This window comes from Ictidomys tridecemlineatus, chromosome 5 (assembly GCF_052094955.1).
Source record: "Ictidomys tridecemlineatus isolate mIctTri1 chromosome 5, mIctTri1.hap1, whole genome shotgun sequence".
In the NCBI taxonomy this organism is placed as follows: Eukaryota; Metazoa; Chordata; class Mammalia; order Rodentia; family Sciuridae; genus Ictidomys; species Ictidomys tridecemlineatus.
The window spans coordinates 51,499,345-51,524,424 of NC_135481.1; the positions used below are offsets into that span (position 1 = coordinate 51,499,345).

General features: G+C 40.3%; 1 protein-coding gene across 2 annotated transcripts in view; it reads right to left on the reverse strand.

Annotated features, from left to right (window-relative positions):
• Positions 1–25,080, reverse strand: part of Atg14 (autophagy related 14) — an 80,408-nt gene that overhangs the window by 35,384 nt on the left and 19,944 nt on the right. Inside the window, exons 4-10 of one of the 2 annotated variants that reach the window (XM_005322731.5) lie at positions 23,235–23,316; positions 19,550–19,787; positions 16,022–16,251; positions 14,733–14,850; positions 13,452–13,542; positions 13,284–13,369; positions 4,679–7,398 (exon numbers count right to left, since the gene is read on the reverse strand). In XM_005322731.5, coding sequence (XP_005322788.2) covers positions 7,092–7,398; positions 13,284–13,369; positions 13,452–13,542; positions 14,733–14,850; positions 16,022–16,251; positions 19,550–19,787; positions 23,235–23,316 — 1,152 coding nt within the window. In that variant the 3' untranslated portion in view covers positions 4,679–7,091. Of the gene's footprint in view, positions 1–4,678; positions 7,399–13,283; positions 13,370–13,451; positions 13,543–14,732; positions 14,851–16,021; positions 16,252–19,549; positions 19,788–23,234; positions 23,317–25,080 lie in introns of those variants that run through there. The other variant, XM_078049938.1, reaches the window with a different exon arrangement.

The following is a 25,080-nucleotide window of genomic DNA, read 5'->3' on the forward strand; positions in this document are numbered from 1 at the left end:
ATCTAAAAGCACCGATTTAAAAAATTGCACCAATTTAAAAAAAAAAAAACTTTTTTTTTTTTTTTGGCAGTGTGTGTGTGTGGGCAGGGGGGAAGCTAGGTTGGCTTGATATTAAGTGCTCACCAAAAAATCCTTGCAGCCCGTGGAAGCTGCAGGGTTTAGAAGAACAGATGGGAGAGTGATGAGTGAGGATCTAAGGGTCTTAAAGAAGGATCTTAATTTGGCCAGAATCACACTCAGCCACATTAACCTGTGGCTGAGGCAGAGGGTGGGCAGAGTGGCTTACAAATTGGAATCTATTTTGGTTTCTTAGTGATAACCGCTCTTCCTCAAAAAGCGGGTACTAAAACAGTGTCTCTTGATGCTCTCAGCAAATTTTCCCCTGACAGGCATACACCATGTTAGGCTGGCCTGAAGGCTTATGGGAGTTGTCTGTGACACAGGACCAAGAGGAGACCTAGAACAGCTCACCTTGCCTTTGAGGGATTGTGATTTTCCTCTTGCCTCACCCCAGCTGAGGTATGTTGAAAAATGCTTCTAAATCCTAGAGTCTCCTGGGCTCAAGTGAACAGTGCACCTCAGAAGTGCCTAATAAGTTTGTTGTGATTCATAATTTGGGAATCAAAGAAGATAATACATACACAGGACTTATGTTCAGCCGCATGTGAAGTGCCCAGTAATGTCAGCTGTCATTGTTGCTATCTGTGGTTTTCCATGTGCTCAATGTGAACACAGGATAAACAACTCTGGGTTGGTCTTCATAAGTCAGTCACTCCTGATTTGGTTATCACAGAGAACACAAAGCTGACCGTAAGGGACTGAATTGCCTGAGAGCAGAGGCACAGCAAGAATGCCCCAGCCCCATTTGGCTGCAGTACTTGAGGCCCTCAAAAAACACTGTTGACATGTTTTGACTGTATGCCAAGACCTAGCTCCCAGTGCTCTCTGTGGGTGGTAGAAATTTTTAGCAGGTGGCATCAGAGACACACTTGCTGGGCTTCATTTCTAGCCAAGTGTAGCAGCCCACTTTGAGACTGTTTCAGGGCCCCATAGTGTCAAGCTGGTGAAAATACTTCCTATCATGGTACAGTGCTACTTTCCTGCATTACTGTAGGAGCCTAAGACTTCAAAGAAGGGGCTAGGGAGGCAAAGACCCTAGCCCCTCACCATACACACCAAAGGAAACCTCTCCTTCAGCTTTTGCTTAGCCTCTGATATTCTGGCTTTGTCTTTCTCCCATCTCAGGTGTCAAGCCCTCATTTGGCCATTTTGAAAGAAAAACCAAAATCAGAGAAATTTATCCCTGGGGCAGTTTTAACTTTCCCCTGTCCAGCGATGAGAGCAGAGACACAAGGAATGTGTGAATTACAAAGGAACAAAAGCTTAAGATTAAAGTTTGCTTTTTCAGGCTTTTGTTAAGTAATCCTTACAGTTACTGCCTAAGCCTGGAGCCCCTGTGTTTAGGAGGTTCCTTGTTGAGAGCCACAGCCCAAGCGGCCCAGCAAACTTCCAGCTGATTGGTTCCTCTGTGGTGATGCTCATTGGGCTGTTTCCCCACCCTTTCAGACCATGGAGCTGCTCATTGGGGGATTCTTTGGCTCTGCCCACATGACCCAGCCAATCGGCCTCAAGGGCAAGAAGAGCAGGTGGTGGCAGTTGGGCTCTGAGGGAATTCCTGAAGAGGTCGCATGGTGCAGCGTGTGTTCTAAAACTAAAGTTCGTCCCTGCTTGATAAATGGCTAACGAATTGTGCCCACCCAGACTGCAGCAGTACCTCCTTCTGAAAACAACCCCATACGTCCACTCACCATGGTGGACCAGTTGTCTTCCAAAACTCTGTGCATATAGACCATCACATGCCCCTCCTATATATCACTGCATATGAACCTCTGACCACTGCACTGACTTGGAAACCACTAGTTTGTACCACTACCCTCAGCGCCTCACGTGGTACACCCTCTGTAAAATGTCTGCATGCCTTGTTAGTGACGCTCTTAATGTGGGGGGTATTGGCAGGTTTGTACTGTTCAGAGCAATACTATTAATTTTCAATCTAGGATTAGAAGCTTGAGGTGGGGGACAGAGGGGGTCTTGGGTGATCTTCCTCTGTTCATCGCTGGTCACATGGGAGCATTTTGTATATAGGGAAGCTCCCATAACACCCATGGGTGAGGGGAGTAGTAGTTCTTTATCAGTCATTGTCAAGCATTTGGTATAATCTAGGCTGTTATTGCCAAAAGCTGCAGGCTGATGGTTATGGCATGACCTCAGGGGTCTGTCCTAAGCTTTTCCCAGCCACCACTGTAAGGGACTTGTCACCACCTTGTACCAAATCTCTTCTTTCTGTACACTGCAGTTGACAACAATAAGAGCTAGTTATTTAAGCCAAATATCAGTTACTATGTTGTGTTTAAATGTATTTTCTACTGCACAGGGTCAGGCACCGGTGGAATCAGATCCTTTCTAGCCCCATCTTTCCTTTGGGTTCATTGTTAAGCTAGTGTTGCAATCTCTTCTGAGTTGGTGGAAATACCTGTGCTGGAAAGGTGCAGTCCCTTTTGAAATGCTCACTATGAAATGTGTGGTCATAGCTGATGTTTGCACAAGCTCATGGGAGGAGCAAACATTGTGGTTATGCACCCTCGGTGATGTCCAGAGTGTTTATATCAAATTCGTTTAAGCAAAACCACAGCAAGGCGTCATCCTTCCTCTCCATGGGAGTGACATGGTAGCAGTGCCTCAATTCTAGATGGTGGTTTTGACCCTGTGCTATTTAAGGGGAGCAGAGCCACTAGAGTTGCAGCTGGGAAGGGAGTAAGAACTGAAATGCCAACAGAAAGAACCTGTTTCCTAAACTTGATGAACTTGGGAGGCCCTTAATGCATAATTGAGAAGGTGCTCACTAAACTCTAGCAAAAGCTGTGCCATCCTATGGAGGCCACTAGCCACAGGTAGCTATTCAACACTTGAAATTGGCTAGTCCCATTTGAGATGTACTATAAAATATTTAACCAGGTATCCATTTTTTTCAATATGAGAATGTTGAATAACACTTTATAAATTACATGTTTCTCAACTTTTAAATGAGAGCCACACACAGGGGTTACATTATTTCCATCTGACAGTTGTAACTATATCTGTGTTCTTTATACATTAATGCACAGGTGAATTGCTGGAGATTCTGACAGTGGGTCTGAGATGGTACCCCAAAACCTGTATTTCTAACAAGCTCTCAGGTGATGTTGATTCTTCAGTTCAAAGGACGACAGGGTAGCAAGGATCTGGAGAGATGGAAGCACAAAAGGGCTCTGGCATGGTGAACTCTAAATGCTCAGGCTGTAGTGGGTGGAATGGCATTCAAAGGCCATCAAGAAGGGTAGCAGAATTCCCTTAAGATAGTACCAATGGCCCCTGCACCAGAATATAGGTGTTTCTCCCCATGGTCACTAGACATAGTCCTCCTTATTTGGAAGGCAACTATTAAATTGCTGATCACAGGTGCTCTGCTCCTATCATTCTTTAATCAACCTTATGCTGGAGATGCCTCTTCCCATCTAATAATCACAAATCATAGCACTTATATTCCAGAAAATAAGCTGCTAGGTAGGGCAGGAAAGCACTTTCCTCAAATTCTAGTCCTCATCTTAAAGTCATACAGAAAATTCTATAATGGCATACATAAGGATGGTGGGGATAAGGGACAATGATAAGGAGAGATCAATCAATGCCTCAGCCACAGGACCTTTACAACCCCTGAGGATTTTTCACTCACCTGACTCTAGCATGTTCATTGCTTACCTAGTGTCCTTAAATAGCTCCTGCCAATTTCCCCCTGATGGGCTAAAGTTTCCATCACATTTCTACTCTCCCTATGACTCCTTCCTACAAAAGCTCATGAAAAAAAAAAATCACTGATATGGCTCTTATTATTTTACACCTTTGAGTTTTCCCCACTGGTTGCTCCTTTAAAAAAATTCATTTATGTAACTTTCCATTTTTTTTCCTCATCAGATCTCAGAATGGGGGGAGATGATGGTTTTCCTTATTGAGAGTTTCACAACGAAGGTGCAGATGGCTTGTTCGAGTCCACTTGCAAATTTTCTGTGCTTCCTGCATCAACCATTATATAACTCTAGGGATGGGGAATTTCTCACAGCTTGTTGGAGAAGCCTATTCCTCCTGTTCCTGGATGGCCTACTCCAATTAAAGGGTTGGGAGTGATATGGTAGCAGTGCCTCAGTGTTTCTCCTGGCAGGCCAGGCTCTTGTAAAGCAGCCACTTGTTATCCTCTCTCCACGATAACCTGAAAAGTACCATGAGTGGGTGGGGAGCGGAATCCTTCAAAACTACTCAGTCTCTTCTAACATTTTTTTCTTGCTGGTTGCATGTGGGTACCTTGGAGGCCCACTCTTGTCTGTTGTAAAAAACCAAATTATTATAAGTCACACACATACTATGCTGCCAAAGAAACTGGTAAGCAATCAATTTTCTCAGCTTGCCAAGGATGAATTGTTATTAATACCATCATGATATATAATTAATGAATGTATTAACAGAACACTTTTCCTTACCTGCCCCCCCCAAAGTGTGTGTGTTTGTGTGTGTACCCCCACTAGCTTTCATTCTTGCTACCCTCAATGTAGTAGTTGAAGTAAGTTTGCAAAAGACATTAGCAAAGTAATGTTAAAAGATTTATTGCAGTAATACAATAAAAGTTTAGAAAACATTTGTATGACTCAAACTGTTTGGAAGTCGTAGAGCAACGGGAAATTCCTGCAACATGACACTGAGAGAAGATTCTTAGATACTAGTTCTTTGAACAACATGCCACCGAATGTTTTCCCAAATTACACACAAGTACTTAACTACCATACCCAGTGGTGACATACTGTTTCCCCCTTAATTTACAGAAGTGCAAAACTTTTAAGTTTTATTCCATTACCTAAAAATGTCTTTTGCAAGACCATTTAAAGCAGCCTATTTGGTGCCTGTGGGTTTTTAGTAGTATTACCTTGTTTCAATAAATCATTTTAAAATGGAAACATAACCAAATTCTATGGCTTTTTGTTTAAAAAAAATACCAGCTTTTTTATAAAGTTGTTTATATATATGATTCTGGCACCTACATGAAAGACTTTAATGAGCAGCAAAAAGAGTAGAAAAAAGTGGTTGAAATGTATATTTAAGAATATTTACAGGATGGATCCAGTGCAAAATAATGTAACCCCAAATATTTCAGCAGTGTAAGCCAGTTTGTTGGTGTTCAAAACCTTTAAAGGGTTTGATCATTTAACCCAACATAAAGTGCCTCTAGTTGATACTAACAAAATATATCTTATCAATCAATCCCTAGATTTCTCACATCCTTGTTTTGTTCAATTACTCTAGACATGAGTTTGTAATCTCTGAATTCTATTCTTTAGCTTCATCTCATTCATGGTTTGTAAATTCATTTGGTATTTGTTCATTCTACCATATCCACTCTATGAATACCAGAACTGGATGGTAAAATACAAGCCCAGGAATCACAAAACTGAGTACTTAAAACAGAGAGACCAGCTGTATAAGAACCCACAAGATGAAAAAAACTGTTTCCTCACAAGTGGAAAATTCTTAGAGCCAGGGAACTTGGGACTCCTAAACAGGAGTAAACTCCCTTCTGCAATTCTACCCAAAACTCCACCAAACACCAAATATACCAATAGCCAAGGCTAGGAGTAGCACCTCGGATTTGGAGTATCAACTATAATAATTATAATAAGCTAGGGCATGGAGAACCCCCCAATGATTTATGTGAGGTACTATCATGCTAATCACACTAAGATATGGTATGGTAATAATGTCTAGTAGAAATTTGATAGGATTCTTTTGTAGTTACATAAGATTTTTTTGCAGTAATTAAAAATAAACTACTTACATATTTGTACATAATGCCTCTTTCATTATAGTTTTCTGTAAGATTGTCACTAGGAGAATGACAAAACACATTAGCTGGAAATGATCTCTTGGTGAGGGCAAGTTCTTTATTGAGCTTTCCCCAGGGTAGAGAAGAGCAGCACCAGCTACAAGGATGTGCTCTGCATTCTGGGCAAAGGCAGCACTTTCGGAGCCACACACACCTTGGAAACAAGCAGGATGGTTTTCCCTGGAAACACTGTGGTGCCATCTACTAAATCCCTCCGAAACAAACTGCGAGAATAACAAAAGACCTCTTAACTAAGTGGCTTTTAACCTGTGCCTAGATAGGCAGTAAGCTCACACACAGGAATGAATGGCCTTAATGACTTATTTTCGTTCACAGAAAATAAGTTCCATGTAAGAAAGAACATAGCATGGATGGCAGGAATTCAATAACCTAGGTAAGAATGAGCTTAATTCCACTCAAGACTACAAGAAAATAGTTTAAACTTGTTCTAAGACATTATTGCAGCCAGGATTTCTTCTGTTCATGGATGTGGGTCCTACAGAACAAAAAGACCTTAGTTTCTTTGGTGTGGAGGGAAAGGAAAGCAGGAATGTGAAAAGCTACAATGGAGCAGCACAAATTAAATAAACTACTCCTTTCCCTCAAAAAACCACCCCCTCCCAAACAAGAACCAAAATCCTTGATCTAAAAGTCAAAGATGACCAAGTTACAAAGAAAATATTTCAAATTGCCTACAGATTCTCCGTACAAAAACTGATGGCAGAAAAATTCAGTTTTTCTTTCAAGTCCTCATGAGGAACCAATTCCTTATGGTTCGACCTACCTTTAGAAAGTAGTGTCAGGAAAAGTCTTAGCATCACTAGGACCAGCTCACTGACCAGGCCTGCGGGGCCTGGGACCAGATGGTACCCAGAAAAACGACTTCAACAAACACCACCAACCACGTGCACAGGTCTGCACAGAAGAACCTTTGTGCCCTCTTCTACATCATAAGCATGTCAGTCACCATCACAGCTACCTCACAAGCAGAAATGCTCTTCTCCCTGCTTAAAACAATGGTTTAACTTCCTTTTGTTCCAGGCACTATCTTAACTAAACAGGATTCCCTAGAGTGCAGTGGGAGAGCTTTTGTAGTACAAATCTGGCATGTTTCAGCCCATACTTATTAACGGTGTCCGGTATAAGCTTTGAACCAGGAAGTCACCGAGGCCGCAGCAGAGGAGATCATCCCGCCAGCACTGCTGCTTGCAATGGGTGGGGACACCTGGGTGCTCTGGCTCTGGGAGACTTCCACAGGCTGGGAAGGGATATCACAGAACCGGGGGCTTGGCAAGTTCTCCCAGTCTGTGCCCAGATCAGTTTCCTCGTCACTTATGTGCTCATCTCCACTCTCATCTGATTCTCCAGCGACTCCAGGATCCACAAATTCCATGGACTCCTCAAGGTCTGCTCGCACTTCAAAAGGTCCCGACCTATGTGCACACAGTGAGGGACTACTTTTAGACAATCACCATTTCCAGGAGGTTAGATGCGGTCTTCCCTAAGACCCTACCCAACAGGACCAAGGGACCCAGAGCCCATCACCACACAGTTTCTTAAGTTGACACAGCACTCACAGCTGATCTATAACTGTTTTTTTATTTTATTGGTACCAGGAATTGAACCCAGGTGTCCTTAACCACTGAGCCACATCCCTAGCCCTTTTTTTAAAAAAAATATTTATTTATTAGTTATTGGCGGACACAACATCTTTGTATGTGGTGCTGAAGGATCGAACCCGGGCCATACGCATGCCAGGCGAGCGCGCTACCGCTTGAGCCACATCCCCAGCCCCCCTAGCCCTTTTTTATACTTTATTTAGGGACAGGGTTTCAATAAGTTGCTGAGGCTACGCAACTGTTTTCTTTACCCAAATGCCGACTGCCATCCAAGTAATAAAATCATAATACCCCACTTTTCCTCAATTCTACCTACTGTATGTATTTCCTGGTTAGAAAGAAAACCCATCCATAGACACAGTCCATGCTGGGGATCCAAACTATGGGTTCCAATTTTTAATAAGTGCACTATGCATGGATGATATAATTCCGACAAAAATGGTCTCTTGATGCATACTCTGGTATATTATTTAGTGGTATACAAAGGAAACTATACAGACAGTCCCTGCCTTATGGAAGCCCCAAATTATAAAAAAGACTCAAAAAAGCTAAGTGGTGTGGTTGTCTACAGGTCAGCAGCTTCTCTGGATTATGGTCAAGCTCCTGCACACACATGAAAATATTGACTCATGATTTTCCAAAGACATATTTGTTACACAGAACAACAAAAACTATCTAGAACATATTCATCTGCAGTGAGGCCTGCTTATATACGGCATTTCAGGAGAAAACTATTTCCCAAAGGCCCCTACCTTTCCTTAGGGCTCATCCTGCCCAGCTCCTCGGTGCCACACAGTGGGATGGACCTTTCTGCTTCTTGCCTCCCTTCAAATGTCTGTCAGTTTGTGCTTTGGGGCCACTGAGCAGCCACCCTGTCCCATGATCCCTGGAGTCCAGGGAAGAGCAGAACTGAGTCCCTCCAGTATCCCCTATCTTCCTACTATTGCCAATAAGCACAGGAGGCCTCAGTTCATTTAAGAGTTTCACTGATAATTACTTAGGGGGAAAATAATAGATTAACAAAAACAACCAATGAGAAATATCCAGCCATATTTTGTCTGTGGTCCAAAATTCTTTCCAATCTAGAATGATAAAAGGGCTAGAGGTCTGTCTCCTGTGTACTGCACTAAAGCTACACTTTCTGGCTTACTTTCTCCAGGGTCCACATCTCTTATTCTTCCAAGACAACTTTGCTTCCCAGCTGGAATAGAGCAGCAACAGCTAACATTGATATTTCAGGTAATGTTTTTAGGACAACTATTCATTAAATAGATATACCTGTAGGGTTTTTCTTCGTGGTCTCCTGTGAGCAACCTATGAAGAGCTCTTCAAAACAAGCTTTCTAGGTTTTCACCTGCCTGGAAGTCATTTTGCAAGGGGCTGGAGGGAGTGACCAGAGGGAGGTTTCTTAAAACTTTCCCTGGCAGGGCATGGTGGTGCATACCTATAAACCCAGCAACTTGGGAGGCTGGGGAAGGAGGATCACAAGTTTGGGGCCAGACTCAGCAACTCAGTGAGACTCTGAATAAAATACAAAATAGGGCTGAGGATATGGCTCAGTGTACAAGTGTCCCTGAATTCAACCACCCACCCCCCGCCGCCAAATAAAAAAATAAATGAATGAATGAAAAAAGCCATGGTGGGGATGTGGTTAAATGCCAGAGTTCAATCCCTGGTATTCAAAAAAACATCTTTCCCTCGCTAAATGAGCACTGAAGCTGGTACTTTAGCTCTGCAGATCTGTTTCCTTAAGGTTCTCCTTACACTCAAAACTCTTCTCCCTTCCTTCCCTTTTTCTTTGGTAAGCTATTCTCCTAAGTTCTACTCCCAAATATGCCATTGCTTGCCCAATCTCTCAGTCGGAGGGTAACTAATGGCTCACACTCATCTTCTTAGGTATCTGAGCCAGTCAACCAATCTCGAAACAGGCCAGTTAAGACTTCGCCCCTCCTCTACATTCTCGAAGGTCTACTCTAGCTCAGGGCCTTACCCAACGACCTCCTATCTGCCTCATTCTGGAGAGCTACCTCCTCCTCATGGCATCTGCCTACTAAAAATGTTCACATTTTGAACACATTCTTGGGCTCCCCTACCCCCCTAGACACTAGACCTTGCCATCTAAGGGCCCATAGCATTCCTAGGCAGGAGCCAAAATTAACACTCTCCCATATCCTCTTCTTTCTAACTTTGGAGGCTCAGCCTGTTCTCTGTTCTTCCTTGATGCTACCTTATCTACTCCTGAAGTCCTCTCAGCCTGGGATTGCCACTGTCCTTAGATACCCTTTCACGGGTCCCAGGAGCCAGGCAAAAATGACACAGGAGGAAAGGGCCCTTCTTCCAGGCAGAGTCTTTCCTGGGGGAGCCTAACTAGACTCCAGTTCTCTGCCTGGAATCCCCCAGAGCAGAGTCTTCTTGGCATGGAGCAAGTGCTCCAAGAAGTGCTTAAAATGATAAAACAAATGGAAGATCCCTAAAGCAGCCAGTTTGGAATAATTTTGGTTCTCAGGGACCTATATTCCTGAGAAGCCACAGGAGGAGGACAGAGCCCTTGCCTGCTTTCTCCATTATTTCTGTGGCATGACATCCCCTGAGCTAGAGGAGAACCAAGCAGTGAAAGAATGCATTCTTCTTCCCTTAATGTCTTAGGAAATAAAGATTATAGGATTGTTTAATTTGTAGTTTAGCTGAATAATTACTATGATTTTATTCAAGACCCTGAAGCCAGACTACTCATTTTATTATGATGCTGCTGTAGGGAGTTTTTCTATCAAGTAAGGTAACAAACTGACCTTTTTGGCTTTCTAAAAGTCTCCTATACAAAACATCTTATTTGAAAATGATGTGTTAATGTAAGCACCACCACCATAAAGATGAGATCAGGGAAGATCCATTAACTGACACTTAAGTCCAGGGGGAAATTCTGGCAAGAAGTGTTTCCCCCACAGAATGCTTATTAGCTGCAAGGAAGGAAAAACACAGAAGTACACAGTGGGGAACTGGAAAGCATCTTGACTGGGCATCGAGTGAGTATCCCCAGCCAGGAGCAGATGGATGTTGCCTCCTGATGCGATGTCCTGAAGGAGACACCCACTCAGGCAGAATGGCAGCCCCACATCTGATTTTGAGAAAACATCAAGAAACCCCCAAATAAAAGTTCTATTAAAAAGGGGTGGGGGGGCTGGGGATGTGGTTCAAGCGGTAGCGCGCTCGCCTGGCATGCGTGCGGCCCGGGTTCGATCCTCAGCACCACATACCAACAAGGATGTTGTGTCCGCCGAGAACTAAAAAATAAATATTAAAAAAAAAAAAAAATTAAAAAAAAAAAGGGGGGTGGGGTGGGGGACTCTGTTTAGCCATAGATGAATCTGGGTAAACAGCATTATGAGTCTTTGCTATTTTTGTTTTTGCAAATTTTGCAAGTTTGAATTCATTCTAAGACAAGTTTAATTCTTGATTCAGAAGAGGATCCTTGGTTCTGCCAAGTGCATGGAAACAGGAAGTCCCAACCAGGCTCTGTCCACATTCCTGTAAGCCTTCATTCCAACAGGGAACTTCAGTAGCTTTATCGTGACCATGGGTTCAGGCTGTGAACTCAGATGCGACCGTCAGCCAGATGTTTGTCCTTTTGCAGGGCATAGCCCTCTAAATGGAAGAGGTGACTGAAAGGTAAGCCTACAGGAAACTTTGGACCCTCCAAAGTAACCATGAGTGGGAGTATGCCTGCCTGCTTCCTAACAGTTCCCATGTTGAATATCATTAGTTCTTTCCATCTTCTCAAATGATGGTTGAAATATGGAAACATATTTTGAATTTGCATTTATTTTTTATTTTTTGCAGTACTGGTTATTGAACTTAGAGTTGTTCTATACACTGAGTTACAGCCCCAGCCCTTTTTAAAATTTTGAGATAGGGTCTTGTAAGTTGCCCAGGCTGGCTTCCAACTTGTGATTCTCCTTGCTCAGCCTCCTAAATTACAGAGTTTACAGGCATGCGCCACCACGCATCACTAGCATTTCTTTATTCTTGATTAAGGCTGAAAACTTTTTTTGTTACATCTCTCTTGTGTAACCCTTTGAATTCTTTGTCTATTTTTCATATTTGGTTGTTTATCTTTCTTTTATTGGTCTGTAATCTAGATTTAATCTGCTGCCTATTACACAGGTTGCAAGTGTAAAAGACACTGGTCTTTTAACTTTGTTAATGATATCTCTTTTACTAAACCTTTACTTTTTAGTGAACATTTAGTCAAACTCCTTTCCTTTACATTTTGGGTTTTGTGGCTTGCTTGGGAATTCTCTCCCCACCCTATGATTATGGAACATTGTCCTTTCTAGTTTTTTTTTTTAAATAACATCTTTTATATCATCTGGAATTTATTTCTGTATATGGAAGTGGTATGAACCCAACTTTTTCCCCAGTTGAATACCAACTGACCCAATACTATATCTGATTCAACTTGCCACCCCTATTTTATATATATTACACATATATAAAGATCTGTTTGGAGACTCTTCATTCTAACTGATATATATACCCTTTTGCATGCTAACACCACCTTGTTTTGATTAGCTTTATATTATGTTTTCAAAGGGGCCAAGCCCATCCCTTTGAATTTTTTTCCCCAAATTTCCTTGCAGAGTATGATTCCAGCTGAACTTTAGAATGAGCTTGTCAAACTCCATGAAATATCTGTTGAAATGCTGATCAGTTTTCCTTTTGGGAAGAAGTGGCATTTCTGCAATTCTGAGCCTTTCTATCCCCCCAAAAATCATAAGGGATATCACTGCCTCAGCCCTTCTTTTATTCAGTCCCACTCCTCATACTGCCTAGCGGGCAGTCAGGAAACACACTGAGTAAAAAGTTATTCATTTTCTTTAAACACATGCTCAAGGGCTGGGGATGTGGCTCAAGCGGTAGCACGCTCGCCTGGCATGCATGTGGCCTGGGTTCAATCCTCAGCACTACAGACAAACAAAGGTGTTGTGTCTGCCGAAATCTAAAAAATAAATATTAAAAAAATTCTATCTCCCTCTCTCTCTTTCTAAAAAATAAATAAATAAATAAACTCATGCTCAACTTACAATGGAGTCATACCCCAATAAATCAATAAGCTAAAAATACTGAGTTAAAAATGCATTTAATATACCTAATCTACTAAACAGCATAGCTTAGTCTAGCCTATATTAAACACTCAAAGCACTTATATTAGCTTACAATTGTACAAAATCATCTACCACAAATCCTATTTTTCTTTGAGCTGTCTTTCAAAAGTGTGAATACATTAGCCATAGCCCATCTCAGCAGAAATGTATACTGCTACAGCAAGGAAAAAAGGGTATGAACCTAGAGCAGGGGTAGCAAAGATGAGCCTTATCTAATTCAAGCTTTTCCAGACTGAGACACTTGGTTCTTGGAAAGCACAAGGTGGGCCTATCCCAGGAATATTTGGGTTCTTCTACTGCATTTTAGGTGATACATATGTTTGATGCTAATTTTCTCTGAATAATGAGTGCAAGAGGACCATAAAAGTTCAAAGATGATAGCTATTGTTTCATTCAGTGAAGAACTATACACTTTTTGTCTTTTTTGGAAGACTGGAGACTAGAGAACAGGGAGTACTCTGCCAGTTCACATGATACCTCTACTTCAATATGGTCACAAAAACATACCTGAAGAAAAGCAACACACATTCTTCTTACCTGCCCAGGTGTTCCGAGTTTGAACTGACCAGGTACATTAAATTCCTGAGGGTATGCAGTGGTTGTAACTGATCTAAATTTACATGCTAGAAAAAGCAAAGAGTTGGTTAATATTTTCAACTATGCAACAAATTTTTTAAAATTTAATTTATAGCATATTTTCCATACCTGAGAAAAACAAAGGTAAAGGATATTTGTATTGAGTTTCTTCACAGCTCGAGTAAATTTCTGTTTGCTGAGATTTTCTCCACAAAACTCACTGTTAAAAAACAATTTGTAAATTATTTTTCTGAGGAAATTCTATGTTCAAGTGTTCATTTTGAAGAGTTCAATATAGCACATACTGTGTCCTTTGCCATTAACAGAAACTTTCTAAGAATAAAGTACTGTTCTTGTAAACAGCAATTTCTCTACATCCACACAAAATTACAAATGTGTGGACCCTTTGATCAAGTAATTCTATTTCAGGAATTCATTCTATGCAAATACTTGCACACTCAGGAAATGCCAAATGTACGAGATTATTCCTTGAAGCATTATTTAACAGGGGACTGGTAGGACCTTGGTATATGCAGAGAAGAGAAAACTTGGCAACTGCCAACTTATGCAGAACAACAGCCCAAAGCTTACAATAGCTCCCCGCTGCCCTCTGCTTCCATTGCTCTTAACACTCGTGCCTCCCAGGGCTTTGCACCTGCCATCTCTACCTCAGCATTTTTCCTTAGGAGTCCCATGGTATGTTCCTTTCCTCCCTTACACTCACATGTGCCAACATCCCTGCCCACTCAAATGCAGAAAGCCCTTTTCCCTGCGGCCACATCTCCTCTCTCATCCTGTTTCATTGTTCTCCACAGCATGTATCACCACCTCACACACTGTTTATTATTGATGCCATTCATTAAAATGTAAGCTCCAAGAGGGTAGGGACTGTTTTTGTCTTCAAGGTACTCCAGTGCCCAGTGTCTGCACACAATAGGTGTTCAATAATTATGTGTTACATAAATAAAAACATATAAATGCAAAACACTTTGGCATGCTATCTTTGTGTTTATGGAGAGATAGTAATAAGAAGTTTACATCTGCTTGAAATGAAATATGAGGGCAATTACCTGGAGGATGGGAGGAAGATGTTAAAGGGAACTGGGTAAACTGTATCTTAAAATACTTAAAATTTTAAATTTTTTCTTTTCTTAAAAAGAAATACAAAATCAAAAGTTCCCAACTTTTACAATTTATCCATCTCTTATATATACATATATATGAGGATCTCAGCATATCTTGTGAATATGCTGATTTTTCCTTTTGTTATTTTTTCAAGTGGAACAATTCTCTGTGGTCTTCTCAGACTTCATGTGCAGTTGTCAAACAAATTTGTATACAGATTTTTAAATTAATCAGAAACTCTAGAGAGCCACAGTAAGGATAAGATCACCATCTTCAATTACTTGCCTGTTGCACAGCTTCTTAGGAAGATTGACATCAAGTATATGAGACAAAATGTTGACCAGCTGTGTGGCGTAACACAAGGCAGCACTAATGGTGTGTGCAGGGTTATTATGCTCCATGTCTAAAGGACAAAAGCAAGACTTATTTATACAACAACTTTAACCTCAATAAAAATATTCAATGGTTGAGATTTTATGATCTGTAATTTTACCATCACCTCACTGTTAACTTTTTACTTCCTACTCCATGGCCAGACATAAATGGTTCATTTTTATTGTTTGCTGAATGAAATGCAACATAAGCAAAAGAATATAATAGGCCAGACATAAATAAAATTAAAGTCTAATTTGCTTGGACATATAATTTTGTTATCACTCAAACAATCCCAACTTAAATGTCACCCCAGAGAGGCCTTTCCTTTATATGTACCCCTATGCTGTTGGCTCCTGATGGCACCCTCTCAGTGTATGGTGCCACTGACCATTCATGTATGCTTGAGTACCTAAATGAATTATAGCTGGAGGAAAAAAACCATTTCCTGTCTCCCTAGAGAAGGGCAAAGGGTCACACCTGTCTTAGTCACCTTTTATCACTAGTAATTGGCACTGTGCATGACATAGCCCTTCCTCACTAAATGTGAGCTGAATGAATAAATGAACAATTCTCCACCAGATATAAGGTGCAGGATTTTTCAAACCATTAGGAATATTTCAATTTCCATTTAGGACTACTAAAACAAACATGGTACAAAGTGATAACTAAAAATGAAACTTAATAGGCTAAATACACTTCTTAAAAATAAGGTCTTTTATATTTATATAAATCAAGCAACATTAACCCCCAAAAGTGAAATATTTAAAAACAGACACGCTTTCAAACTAAATAAACAAAATGTGGTTTAGCCATACAATGGATTATTTTGCCATAAAAAAGCAGTAGAGTACTGATATATACCTTAATGTGAACCTTAAGACAGGAAGCTAAGAGAAAGCAGTGGACACAAAGGCCATACATTCTATGATTCTGTTTATGAGCTGTCCTGCAGAGGCTGTCTATAGGTAGAAAGTAAACTAGTGGTGGCCTAGAGCTGGGGAGGAGGAGGAGGGGGAGTGATATCTTCATGCCATGGAGTGAGTTTGGGGGTAACGGAAATGTTTTAAGATCTGAACAGAGATGCTAGTGCCACAATGGTGTGTGTACTAAATGCCACTGAATTGTTCACTTTAAAAAATTATGTAAATTTTACACCAATCAAGATACACACAAATTTTCAAAGATATTTCATTTCTCACCGGGCCCCTGTGTTGTTTTCTTCTCTTCCACCCAATTATAGTAGGCAGAGTAGTCCCCATTATTAGGAAGGCTAATCCACGGCCCTGTAATGCTAATGCTGGTGTCGCCATTGTGATCATCACAGACCCATCTTCCAGAAAGGTAAGTTGTCCTCCGGGCTTCGGCAAGCTTGCTGACAGTGCTGGAGGTCATGGCACTGTCGCTCTCGGAAGACACATCTGCAGGATCTCTGAAAATCAGGAGACACATGGATTTCAAGAGATAGGGTTTCTGAGGGCAGGCAATACACTTGTCACACACAGCAGAATACTGAAGAGTTGCCTGTAAGCACAGGACTTCAACTGAAATACAGACAAGTATTTATCATCTGAGAAGATGATCAAAGTGACATAGAAGGTCACACAATGTGAGGAAGATGGCACTGTGAGCTAGGGTCCGACATTCAGTTCTCAAAGTATGTGGCTCCAACACCCCTTCCCATGCTTACAAACTTTTAGGATCTCAAATAAATTTTGCTTATCTGGGTTGGACTACAGATACTTAATGGTATTTGACATTAAAAATGAGTAAAGTTTTAAGTTAGTTCATTAAAAAGTAGTACGCCCAGTGATAACAAAGCTGACACACACTGGGAAATACTAAACGCTCAATAAATACTTGCTGGATTAATGTTTGCTTGAACACCTAAATGAATTATAGCTGGGGAAAAAACCATTAGATGTTAGCAGTTTTGTTATATTGTTTCTTTTCTTTTCTTTTTTTTTTTTTTTTTTTGTGGTGCTGGGGATTGAATCCATGGCCTTGTGCATCAAGGCAAACACTCTACCAATGGAGCTATATCCCCAGTCCTATCTCACCCTTTTGAAAAATCTTTTAATATTCAAGACTTTCTGTTGTTCTTTCAAGTAAAAATAGTATCTCAAGAAAGAAGCAACTCACTCAAGTGCCTTCCCCTGAACTAACTCTTAGTTCCTCAGTATGCAGCTAGTGTGCTTTATGCACACTTCCCATTTCATCCTACTGGACATTAACAAGATGTGCACTAAAAGGTCAAGATATGATAACATTAATAATTTTCACTGTTGCACTGAAGACATTAGGTAAAACTACCTGTTTTTAATAACTGCAAGTATACAGTAGACTATAATGACTATTACTATAGTTTAGTGTTCCTGCCAGAGGTATTCACACCCACCATGGCTTTTGAGCCACCAGCATTTGCCAACACAGTGAAAAAGGAAAACTTATTAGTATTACTATAAAGGCAGTTTTGACATAGCACAGACTCCCTTCAGCGTCTTAAATCTGCAGAGGTCCATGTACCACCTTTTAAGAACTGCTAGCCTAAAGCGTGGAACAGAAATCAACCATGAGAAGGACAGCAGGTACAAATGCAAAGAGGGCAAAGAAACAGTGTGCTTCGGGAACAGAGCTGTTTGGACTGGTTGGTGTGTTAAGATGCAAAAAGAAAGTGCTAAAAGATAGTGTAGGAAAAGCAATTAGCAGCCTGACAAGGGCCTCCAGAGCTAACATTCTGTCCTTGTGGCCAGTGGTTCTCAATCTCTTTTCCTTCTGTGTAACATACCACCACCACGTTAACTCCTGCTGCTATCACAGATGAGACTAGGGGCTGGGATACTGTGGCCAGTTCTAAACTATACTTCTAACTCTTTCTACTCCATTCAAAGAAGTATAGAGAAATACAAATGAATGAAAATCTTATTTTATGGATGGATAACTTCAAAATAACCAGCTTAAATATTATAGGTACATTAAATATAATAAACAGTAAAAATATTACACCTGCAAAATACACAGTTTAAAAATGATTATAAACCAGCATAGGCACAGAAGAAGAGAAAATTCTTCACCATGTTTTCTCTTCTAGTACACAACACATGTCACTCAGCAAAGGGGATATGTTTTGAGAAATCTATCACTAGGCAATTTCATCACTGTGCAAACATCAAAGAATGTACTTCACAAATTAAGACAGTACAACATCAAAAGGTGACATAATCTTATGGGACCACTGTTGGATATGTAATCTGTTGACTGAAGAGTCATTATGTGACATATAACATGTTTTCTTCTTGAGAAAATTTCTCTTATGGGAAAGTTGCAAGAATTTTAAAGTTTTTCTGCATACACTTCACTCAACTTCCCCAAATTATCAACCCAGGAAAATACAATAATCAAAACTAGGTAATTAACACTGCTACTATACTATGAACTCATCTAACAGACTACTCAACTCTGTAGCTCTGATTAGTCTTTTGATAGCATTTTGTGGGCCCAGGATCCAATATAGGATCACACACTGCATTCAATTGTTGGTCTCCTAAAATCTGGAACAGGGCCTTAGTTTTTTTTCTATTGTGACATGTTTTAACGCTAATATTGTTGACCCATCAGAATTTCATTTGGCATAAGGTTCTAGTTAGCCAGCTTCTACCTCTCAAAGGCTTAGCCAGCTGTCCTTGTATCAATTTTTGGACAATCCAACTTCTCCCCACTGATCTAAGTTGTCCTGGTAGAGTTTGCTTCTGAACTTCCTATTCTGCTCTATTTAAAATCTGTGCTTTTATTTTTCTATTTGTTAACTCTTACTAATAACAAATTACCTGGAAGCAAATATCAGACCTCTGGGTTTTTAGGAAGCCAATTATGGCAACAGACCAAAGGCCACGCTGCAGTACAGGCAAGAAAGGTTGCTTTCACTGCCTGATTCCTCGTTGCTGGAGACCGAGGAGCCAAAATAGACAGAATATCCTCAACTGGAAATAGCCAGAGCACACAAGAGCCTTCAGTAGTTGTTTCCAAAGCTGCTGATCATCAGCAGCATCTACAGACATATTCTGAGATGGCTTGGGAGGTTGGTAGAGTGCCCTCTGGAACCTTAGTTTTCAAAAGCCCATGGGTGATTCGGATGAAGAACCAGGTAGGGGACCACTGTCTGTCCATCCCTAATTTCTGAGGATCCCCATGCATTTGTGCCTGAGACTAAAATCACAGCATTCAACTGACAACAGCTAATATAATAAAAGCCAGTTACCAGGAAAAGGTGAAGTCAACATGTGTACCCACCATCTAAGAGAATCAGCACTAGGTGTTTTCCTACATATCAAGTCATGATTTCTCTGCAAAGTAGGAATTTTTCCATCCCTACTTAAATATGTAGGGAAATCAGACTTGGATGATGTTCAACAACATGTCCCAGAGCAAACAACTAATGGTCTGGCTGGGAATGCAACTGACATGACCCGGCAGGTAGGTCTTAACCAGGAGGGTGAGTCACATATAACCTCTATGAGAGCACATATGTGGACCATGCCCCTCACCCTGGCTGTCTCCCCAACTTCGCACAGTGTACTGTTTGCTGAAGCAGATAAGACTTAAAATTCATTATCAGGAAAACCAATGAGCCTAGAATGACACTTAATATATGCTTGAAAAACAAGATTTGGAACTTGAAAAACAATATTTGGAGCACCTATTCCTAGAATCAAAAGCCTTGCTTATTGTACCTCACACCAGTCTTTACTTCATCAATTGGAAAAATGACAGAGGTGAGCTCTAATATATGGGATCGCCGAAGACTTGCCAGACGCTCATAATGACTTCTTAAGTCATTGGTTTTTTTTTCTACCAGGTCACCAAGTTTGCGATTGTGCCTCTGAATCTTCTCCTTTTTCTCTTGGTGCCGTTGTGCTCGACTATACAGCTTCTGGTTCTTTTCCTTGGTTTTCAGAAGGCCTTCAGAATCTAAAATGTATAAACACCACACAATTACCTCTGCAAACAGTTCCTGTGTGCTGCAGTATCTGTGTGTGCATTAAGTATCTTTCTGAGGACCTCTCAGCCTACCTGTTCAGTTGCAGGTATGAGATTTCCTTCTAATGGTTTTACTCTTCCTTAGATGCATCTCTTTACCATTTCTACTCAATGAGAACGTCTTAAAGATTCAGTCTCATGCAGCAAGTTTATCCCTTTTCATGATCTCTACTGAGCTTTTACAGATGTTCAAAGGAGTATGTTCAGCCATGGTGCTAAGTCAAGACTTTTGGGGATGGTTTCAAACCTAATATTATAAACCTTCACAGGTGACAAGAAATCACCATGACCACATCTGCAACCAGTGCAGATCCAGAACATAGAGCTGTCCTTTTCATCTCCCTCAAAATGACAAAACTTTTTTTTTTCCTTTTAGGTATTAGAGATTAAACACAGGAGTGTTTTACCAATGAGCTATATCCTTTTTTATTTTGAGACTGGGACTTATTACATAAGTCTAACTTGTCCAAACTGGCCTTGAACCTGCTCTCTTCTTGTCTCAGCCTCCTGAGTCACTGGATTACAGGCATATGCCACTAAGCCCAGCAAAATGTGAAAACATTCTATCATCTAATCTTGCATTTTTAAATAAGTAACTGATTGCAGCACAGATAAACTCAACCCTACAACTGTTATATAATTTAACTTCCTTATCTATGCCAGATATCTGTATTTAACTATATTGTTTAACTCTAAAACTGAAAAATTGTGAAGTGAGTCATCAGGCTTTGTAGTTTATCATCTGTGCCCTTTCTTTCATACCTGTGATAGTCCAACATCACAGGTTAAAAACAAACAGGCTATTGGGTGGCATGGTCTTAATTCATGAGCTGAGACCAAGATTACTTCTGGAATCAACTCCTTCAAAATTTTTCACAAAATTGTGAGAGTATGGCCTAGAAGGTGGGAATAAGACCTCATTTACAGAGCAACAGTTCCCTACCCTGGCAGGCAGCCATACTACTCAAAATGAGGCCCATGGATCTGGGATGGCCTGAAAACTGTTGCCAATCATGGCAAGAGAACAGGTCTTGCTGGTGTACTTGGCCCTGGGTTCCATCCCTAATACCCATGGCAGGCGAGGGAAGTACATAAATTCAGAATAATCATGTAGAATCATTTTTCTTCAACAGGGCAACACAATATTGCCACAACGTTCAAATGTGTGATTATTTTTCTAAGTCTAGGGGGATCCCAGGATTTTCTCTCTATAGTTTAACATAGTTACCAAGTGACTGACAATTTGCTAGAAACAAAAACCATTGTCACAGACTGCACTGCTTTAGAACCATGTTTTTTATTTTCTGTGGCGGGTGTTTTTGTTTTGGGGTTTGGGAACCTGCTAAAAAGAGCTGACCAAAGCTTTCAACTTGCTTATCAGAGAAATGTGCATGCTCAGTACATTCTACACTTCACAAATAACTTCACAAACAGATGGCTGGTGGCAAACCCTAGTCTGAACACCATGGAAGGAAGGGGTAAAAAGGCGAACTAATGTTAAGTAATAAGTGCCTATGCTGCTATGGAACCCAAAACTTGGAGGAATGCAAGCCAAATGCAGTGGATCACTGGCTGGCTGTAGCTCTGAGCACCACTTGCTCCATGCTGCCCTGCTTCTCTAGCTTGCAACTCCACACATTAGAACGTTTTCAAAGGAAGCTTTTACTCCATTACATGCCACTATAAAATACTTTGATGCTTCTGAAAGCAACAAAGACAAAGGGATTCACAAGGTAAAAGGTGACTCATTCTAAACTTTAAAACATTCATCTTCAAAAATACATGTTTCTAAGGATGTAGGATTGCTAAAAGTACTCAAATTTTGACAACCACTTAAGATTGAAGTATTCAAATGTAATGTAAAATCTGTACAGATTAAAATATGTAGGAGATTCACTAAGAGGAAAAAGTCAGTATACTGTGCTTCTGGCATGAGCTAATGATTATTATAAGTGAATACCAAGTTAGACCCAGTTTCCTATTAACTAAGGAATTAAGAAGTATTTGCTCCCCTTTTCTTTTTCATTTTGTGATGCTGGGGTCAAACCAAGAGCAAAGCATGTGCTCAACCACTGAACTACATGCTTGGCCCTTCCTTTTTGTTCTCCTTTCCTTTTTGTGGTACTAGATATTGAACCCAGGAGCCACTACCACTAAGCTACTACTAAGCTCCCTAGTTGTTGTTGTTGTTCTTCTTCATTGTTGTCGTTGTCTTCATCGTCATCTTCGTCATCATTATCATCATCATATTATTATTATTATTTTACTGGGGATTGAATTCAGAGGTGCTTTTTAAAAATTTTTTTTTTAGTTGTAGTTGGACACAATATCTTTATTTATTTTTATGTGGTGCTGAGGATCGAACCAAGTGCCTCACATGTGCTAGACAAGAACTCTTATCACTGAGCCACAACATCAGCCCCAGAGGTGCTTTTAACAACTACATCCCTGGCCTTTTTCTTTGTTTTGAGACAGGGTCTCACTAAGTTGCCTAGGGCCTAACTTTTTTGAGGCTGGCCTCAAACTTGCAATCCACCCATCTCTGCCTCCCTAGTCACTGGGATTACAGACATGCCACTCACTGCACACAGATTATTTTTTATTTTATTTTTATTAATTTATTTAATTTATTTTTTGGTAATAAGAATTGAAATTCAGAGCACTTAACCACTGAGCCACATCCTCAGCCCTTTTTATTTTGAGACAGGGCCTTGCTAATTTGCTGAGGTCAGTTTTGAACTTGCAATCCTCCTGCCTTGGCCTATGGAGTTGCTGGGATTATGGCATATGCCATCATGCCCAGGTGAGCACTTCCTTAACTTTAACTTGGAAGAATAGCAGGTTCCTGAAGGGCTCTAAATGGTATGTTTATATAATTCCTTATACGACTGTCTTATAAGAAGAAGGGAATGCAAGTACAGGTTGAGCATACCTGATAAGAAAATTTGAAATTAAAAAATACACTACAAATCCAAGACTTTTTGAGAATCAATACCATGCCACAAAAAGAAAATTCCGCACCTGACCTAATGAGACAAGTCATAGCCAAAAGACAAACACATTAAAAATAATGCATAAAATTATCTCTACAATGTGTATAAAATATATATATGCAACAAAGAAATTTTTTTGTTTAGACATGGGATGCAGTCCCAAGATATCTCATTAATGTAAATGCAAAAATTAAAAAAAAAATCGGAAATCTGAAACACTTCTAGTCCTGAGCATTGCAAGTATGAGATGCTCAACTTGTAAATTTTTCCAAGTGGATATTGCTGTTATCCTGTCTCTCTTTTGCCATTCCTTTAGTTTATTAATCCCATGAAATTCCACATAAGCCCTTTACTAGGACTGGATAGAAGGAGGGAAATTACTTACTTTTCTTCATTTCTTCATTTCCTTTACATATGGTTTGTTTTAGCTGTTCAATCCTCATCTTACAAGACATTATTTTCCATCTCTGGAAAAAGGCATATATCAAACATTAATCTCTTATGATTAATATGATTATCTAGGATCATTACTTATTTTCATGCATATATTAGAAAACATAATAAAATGAGCAACATAATCATATCTAGTATAGGTATCGTAACTATGGTAGATTACAAAAAAGAAAATATTTTTCTGGTTCAATGCAAAAGCTGCTAGGAGATTGAGAAATTCAAAGTTCTTTTCCATGTGTCAATGAGCAAAAAGAAAAATGTTGAAAATTCTTAACTTGCTCTATCCAGTATACAGCTAGCTCCTAGTCACATGCGGCTATTTAAAACTCAATTAAAATTACATCAAAGAAAAATACATCAGTTTCTTACTTAGTCTACCCACGTGTCAAAAGGTCAACACCACACATAGCTAGTGCTATCATTTTGGAGGGTGGAGACAAAGGATATTTGCATCATTACAAAAAGTCTTATTGATGCACTGATCTACACTTTGAGTGATGGTTACTAAGACACTTTTAACATTACTGTATGATCTCACACAGTAAGTAAATTATTCCTATGCAGGGCATAGAAATAAAAACTGCACTGAAACCAGTTTTATTTTTAAAGTGTATAACAAGTAACAATTTTCTGAAATGCTCAGAAAATTATGTGAAACATGAAATTGACTATTTATTTATTTTTTGACACCAGGGATTGAATCCAAGGGCATTTTACCAATGAGCCACATCCCAGCATTTTTTAAAATTTTGAACTGTTGCTAAGTTGCTGAGGCTATCCTTGAACTTGTGACCCTCCTGCCTCAACCTTTCAAATTACTGGGATTACAGGTATGTGCCACTGTGCCCAGTGAAATTACCTTCTTATATCACTAGGAATGGCACAGCCAGGTAATAGCTACCCCTAACATGAATAAAAGATTAAAAAAAAAAATGGGACCATACTTTAAGTTAAACAGTATGATTACTTTCTAATACCTCCATAAATATGGACACTTAAAAGCTTACAACAATGTTCCAATGTGTATAGCATTAATAGTTATCTAAGTAGTCTATGGCAAAAGACACAAAACAGGCTGTAGGGAAGTGACAGAGGGGGAACTTTTATTCTATCCAATGAACCCAAAGAGACATTCAAGAACAGATTTAGCTGGGTGCAGTGGCTCACACCTGTAATCCCAGCAGTTTAGGAGGCTGAGACAAGAGGATCTAAGTTTGAGGCAATCTCCAGCAACTTAGAAAGGCTCTATGTAACTTAGCGAGACCCTGTCTCAAAGCAAAAAAAGGGGGGGGGGGATGTGTCAGGGTAGTTAAGCAACTCCAAAAAAAAGAATGGACTCAGAGGGACTGACAAGTTCAGAAATAAATTGGAAATGAGTTCACTGCTGCTGTGTGTGTATGTGTGGGGGGGGTGCTGAGGGCCATTACCAAGTAGGAATGACGCATCGAAATTTCCTTGCCAAGCGTAACCCATGCTGCTTAGAGGACATTCGATGGGACATTGCATGCATGCTTTAATAAGGTGACCTTGCTCAAGGACCAAGGCGGATCCGGGTTTAGAGCTGATCAGGTTTGAGGAACTAACCGGCTCCTTGAGTCGTTTAAGATAATGGGTTTTAGGGAAGTTGGAAGTTGAAGATTATTGCTGGGATTAGGGTGTTCCTGCTGCTTGTTCCCGTTGAGTTCTCCTGAGATTAAAATGGGATTTGGAGATAGGTAGGTGAATTGTGCTGGAGACAGCAGAATGCCCCTGGACCTATGTGAAGGCGGTGTGAGAGC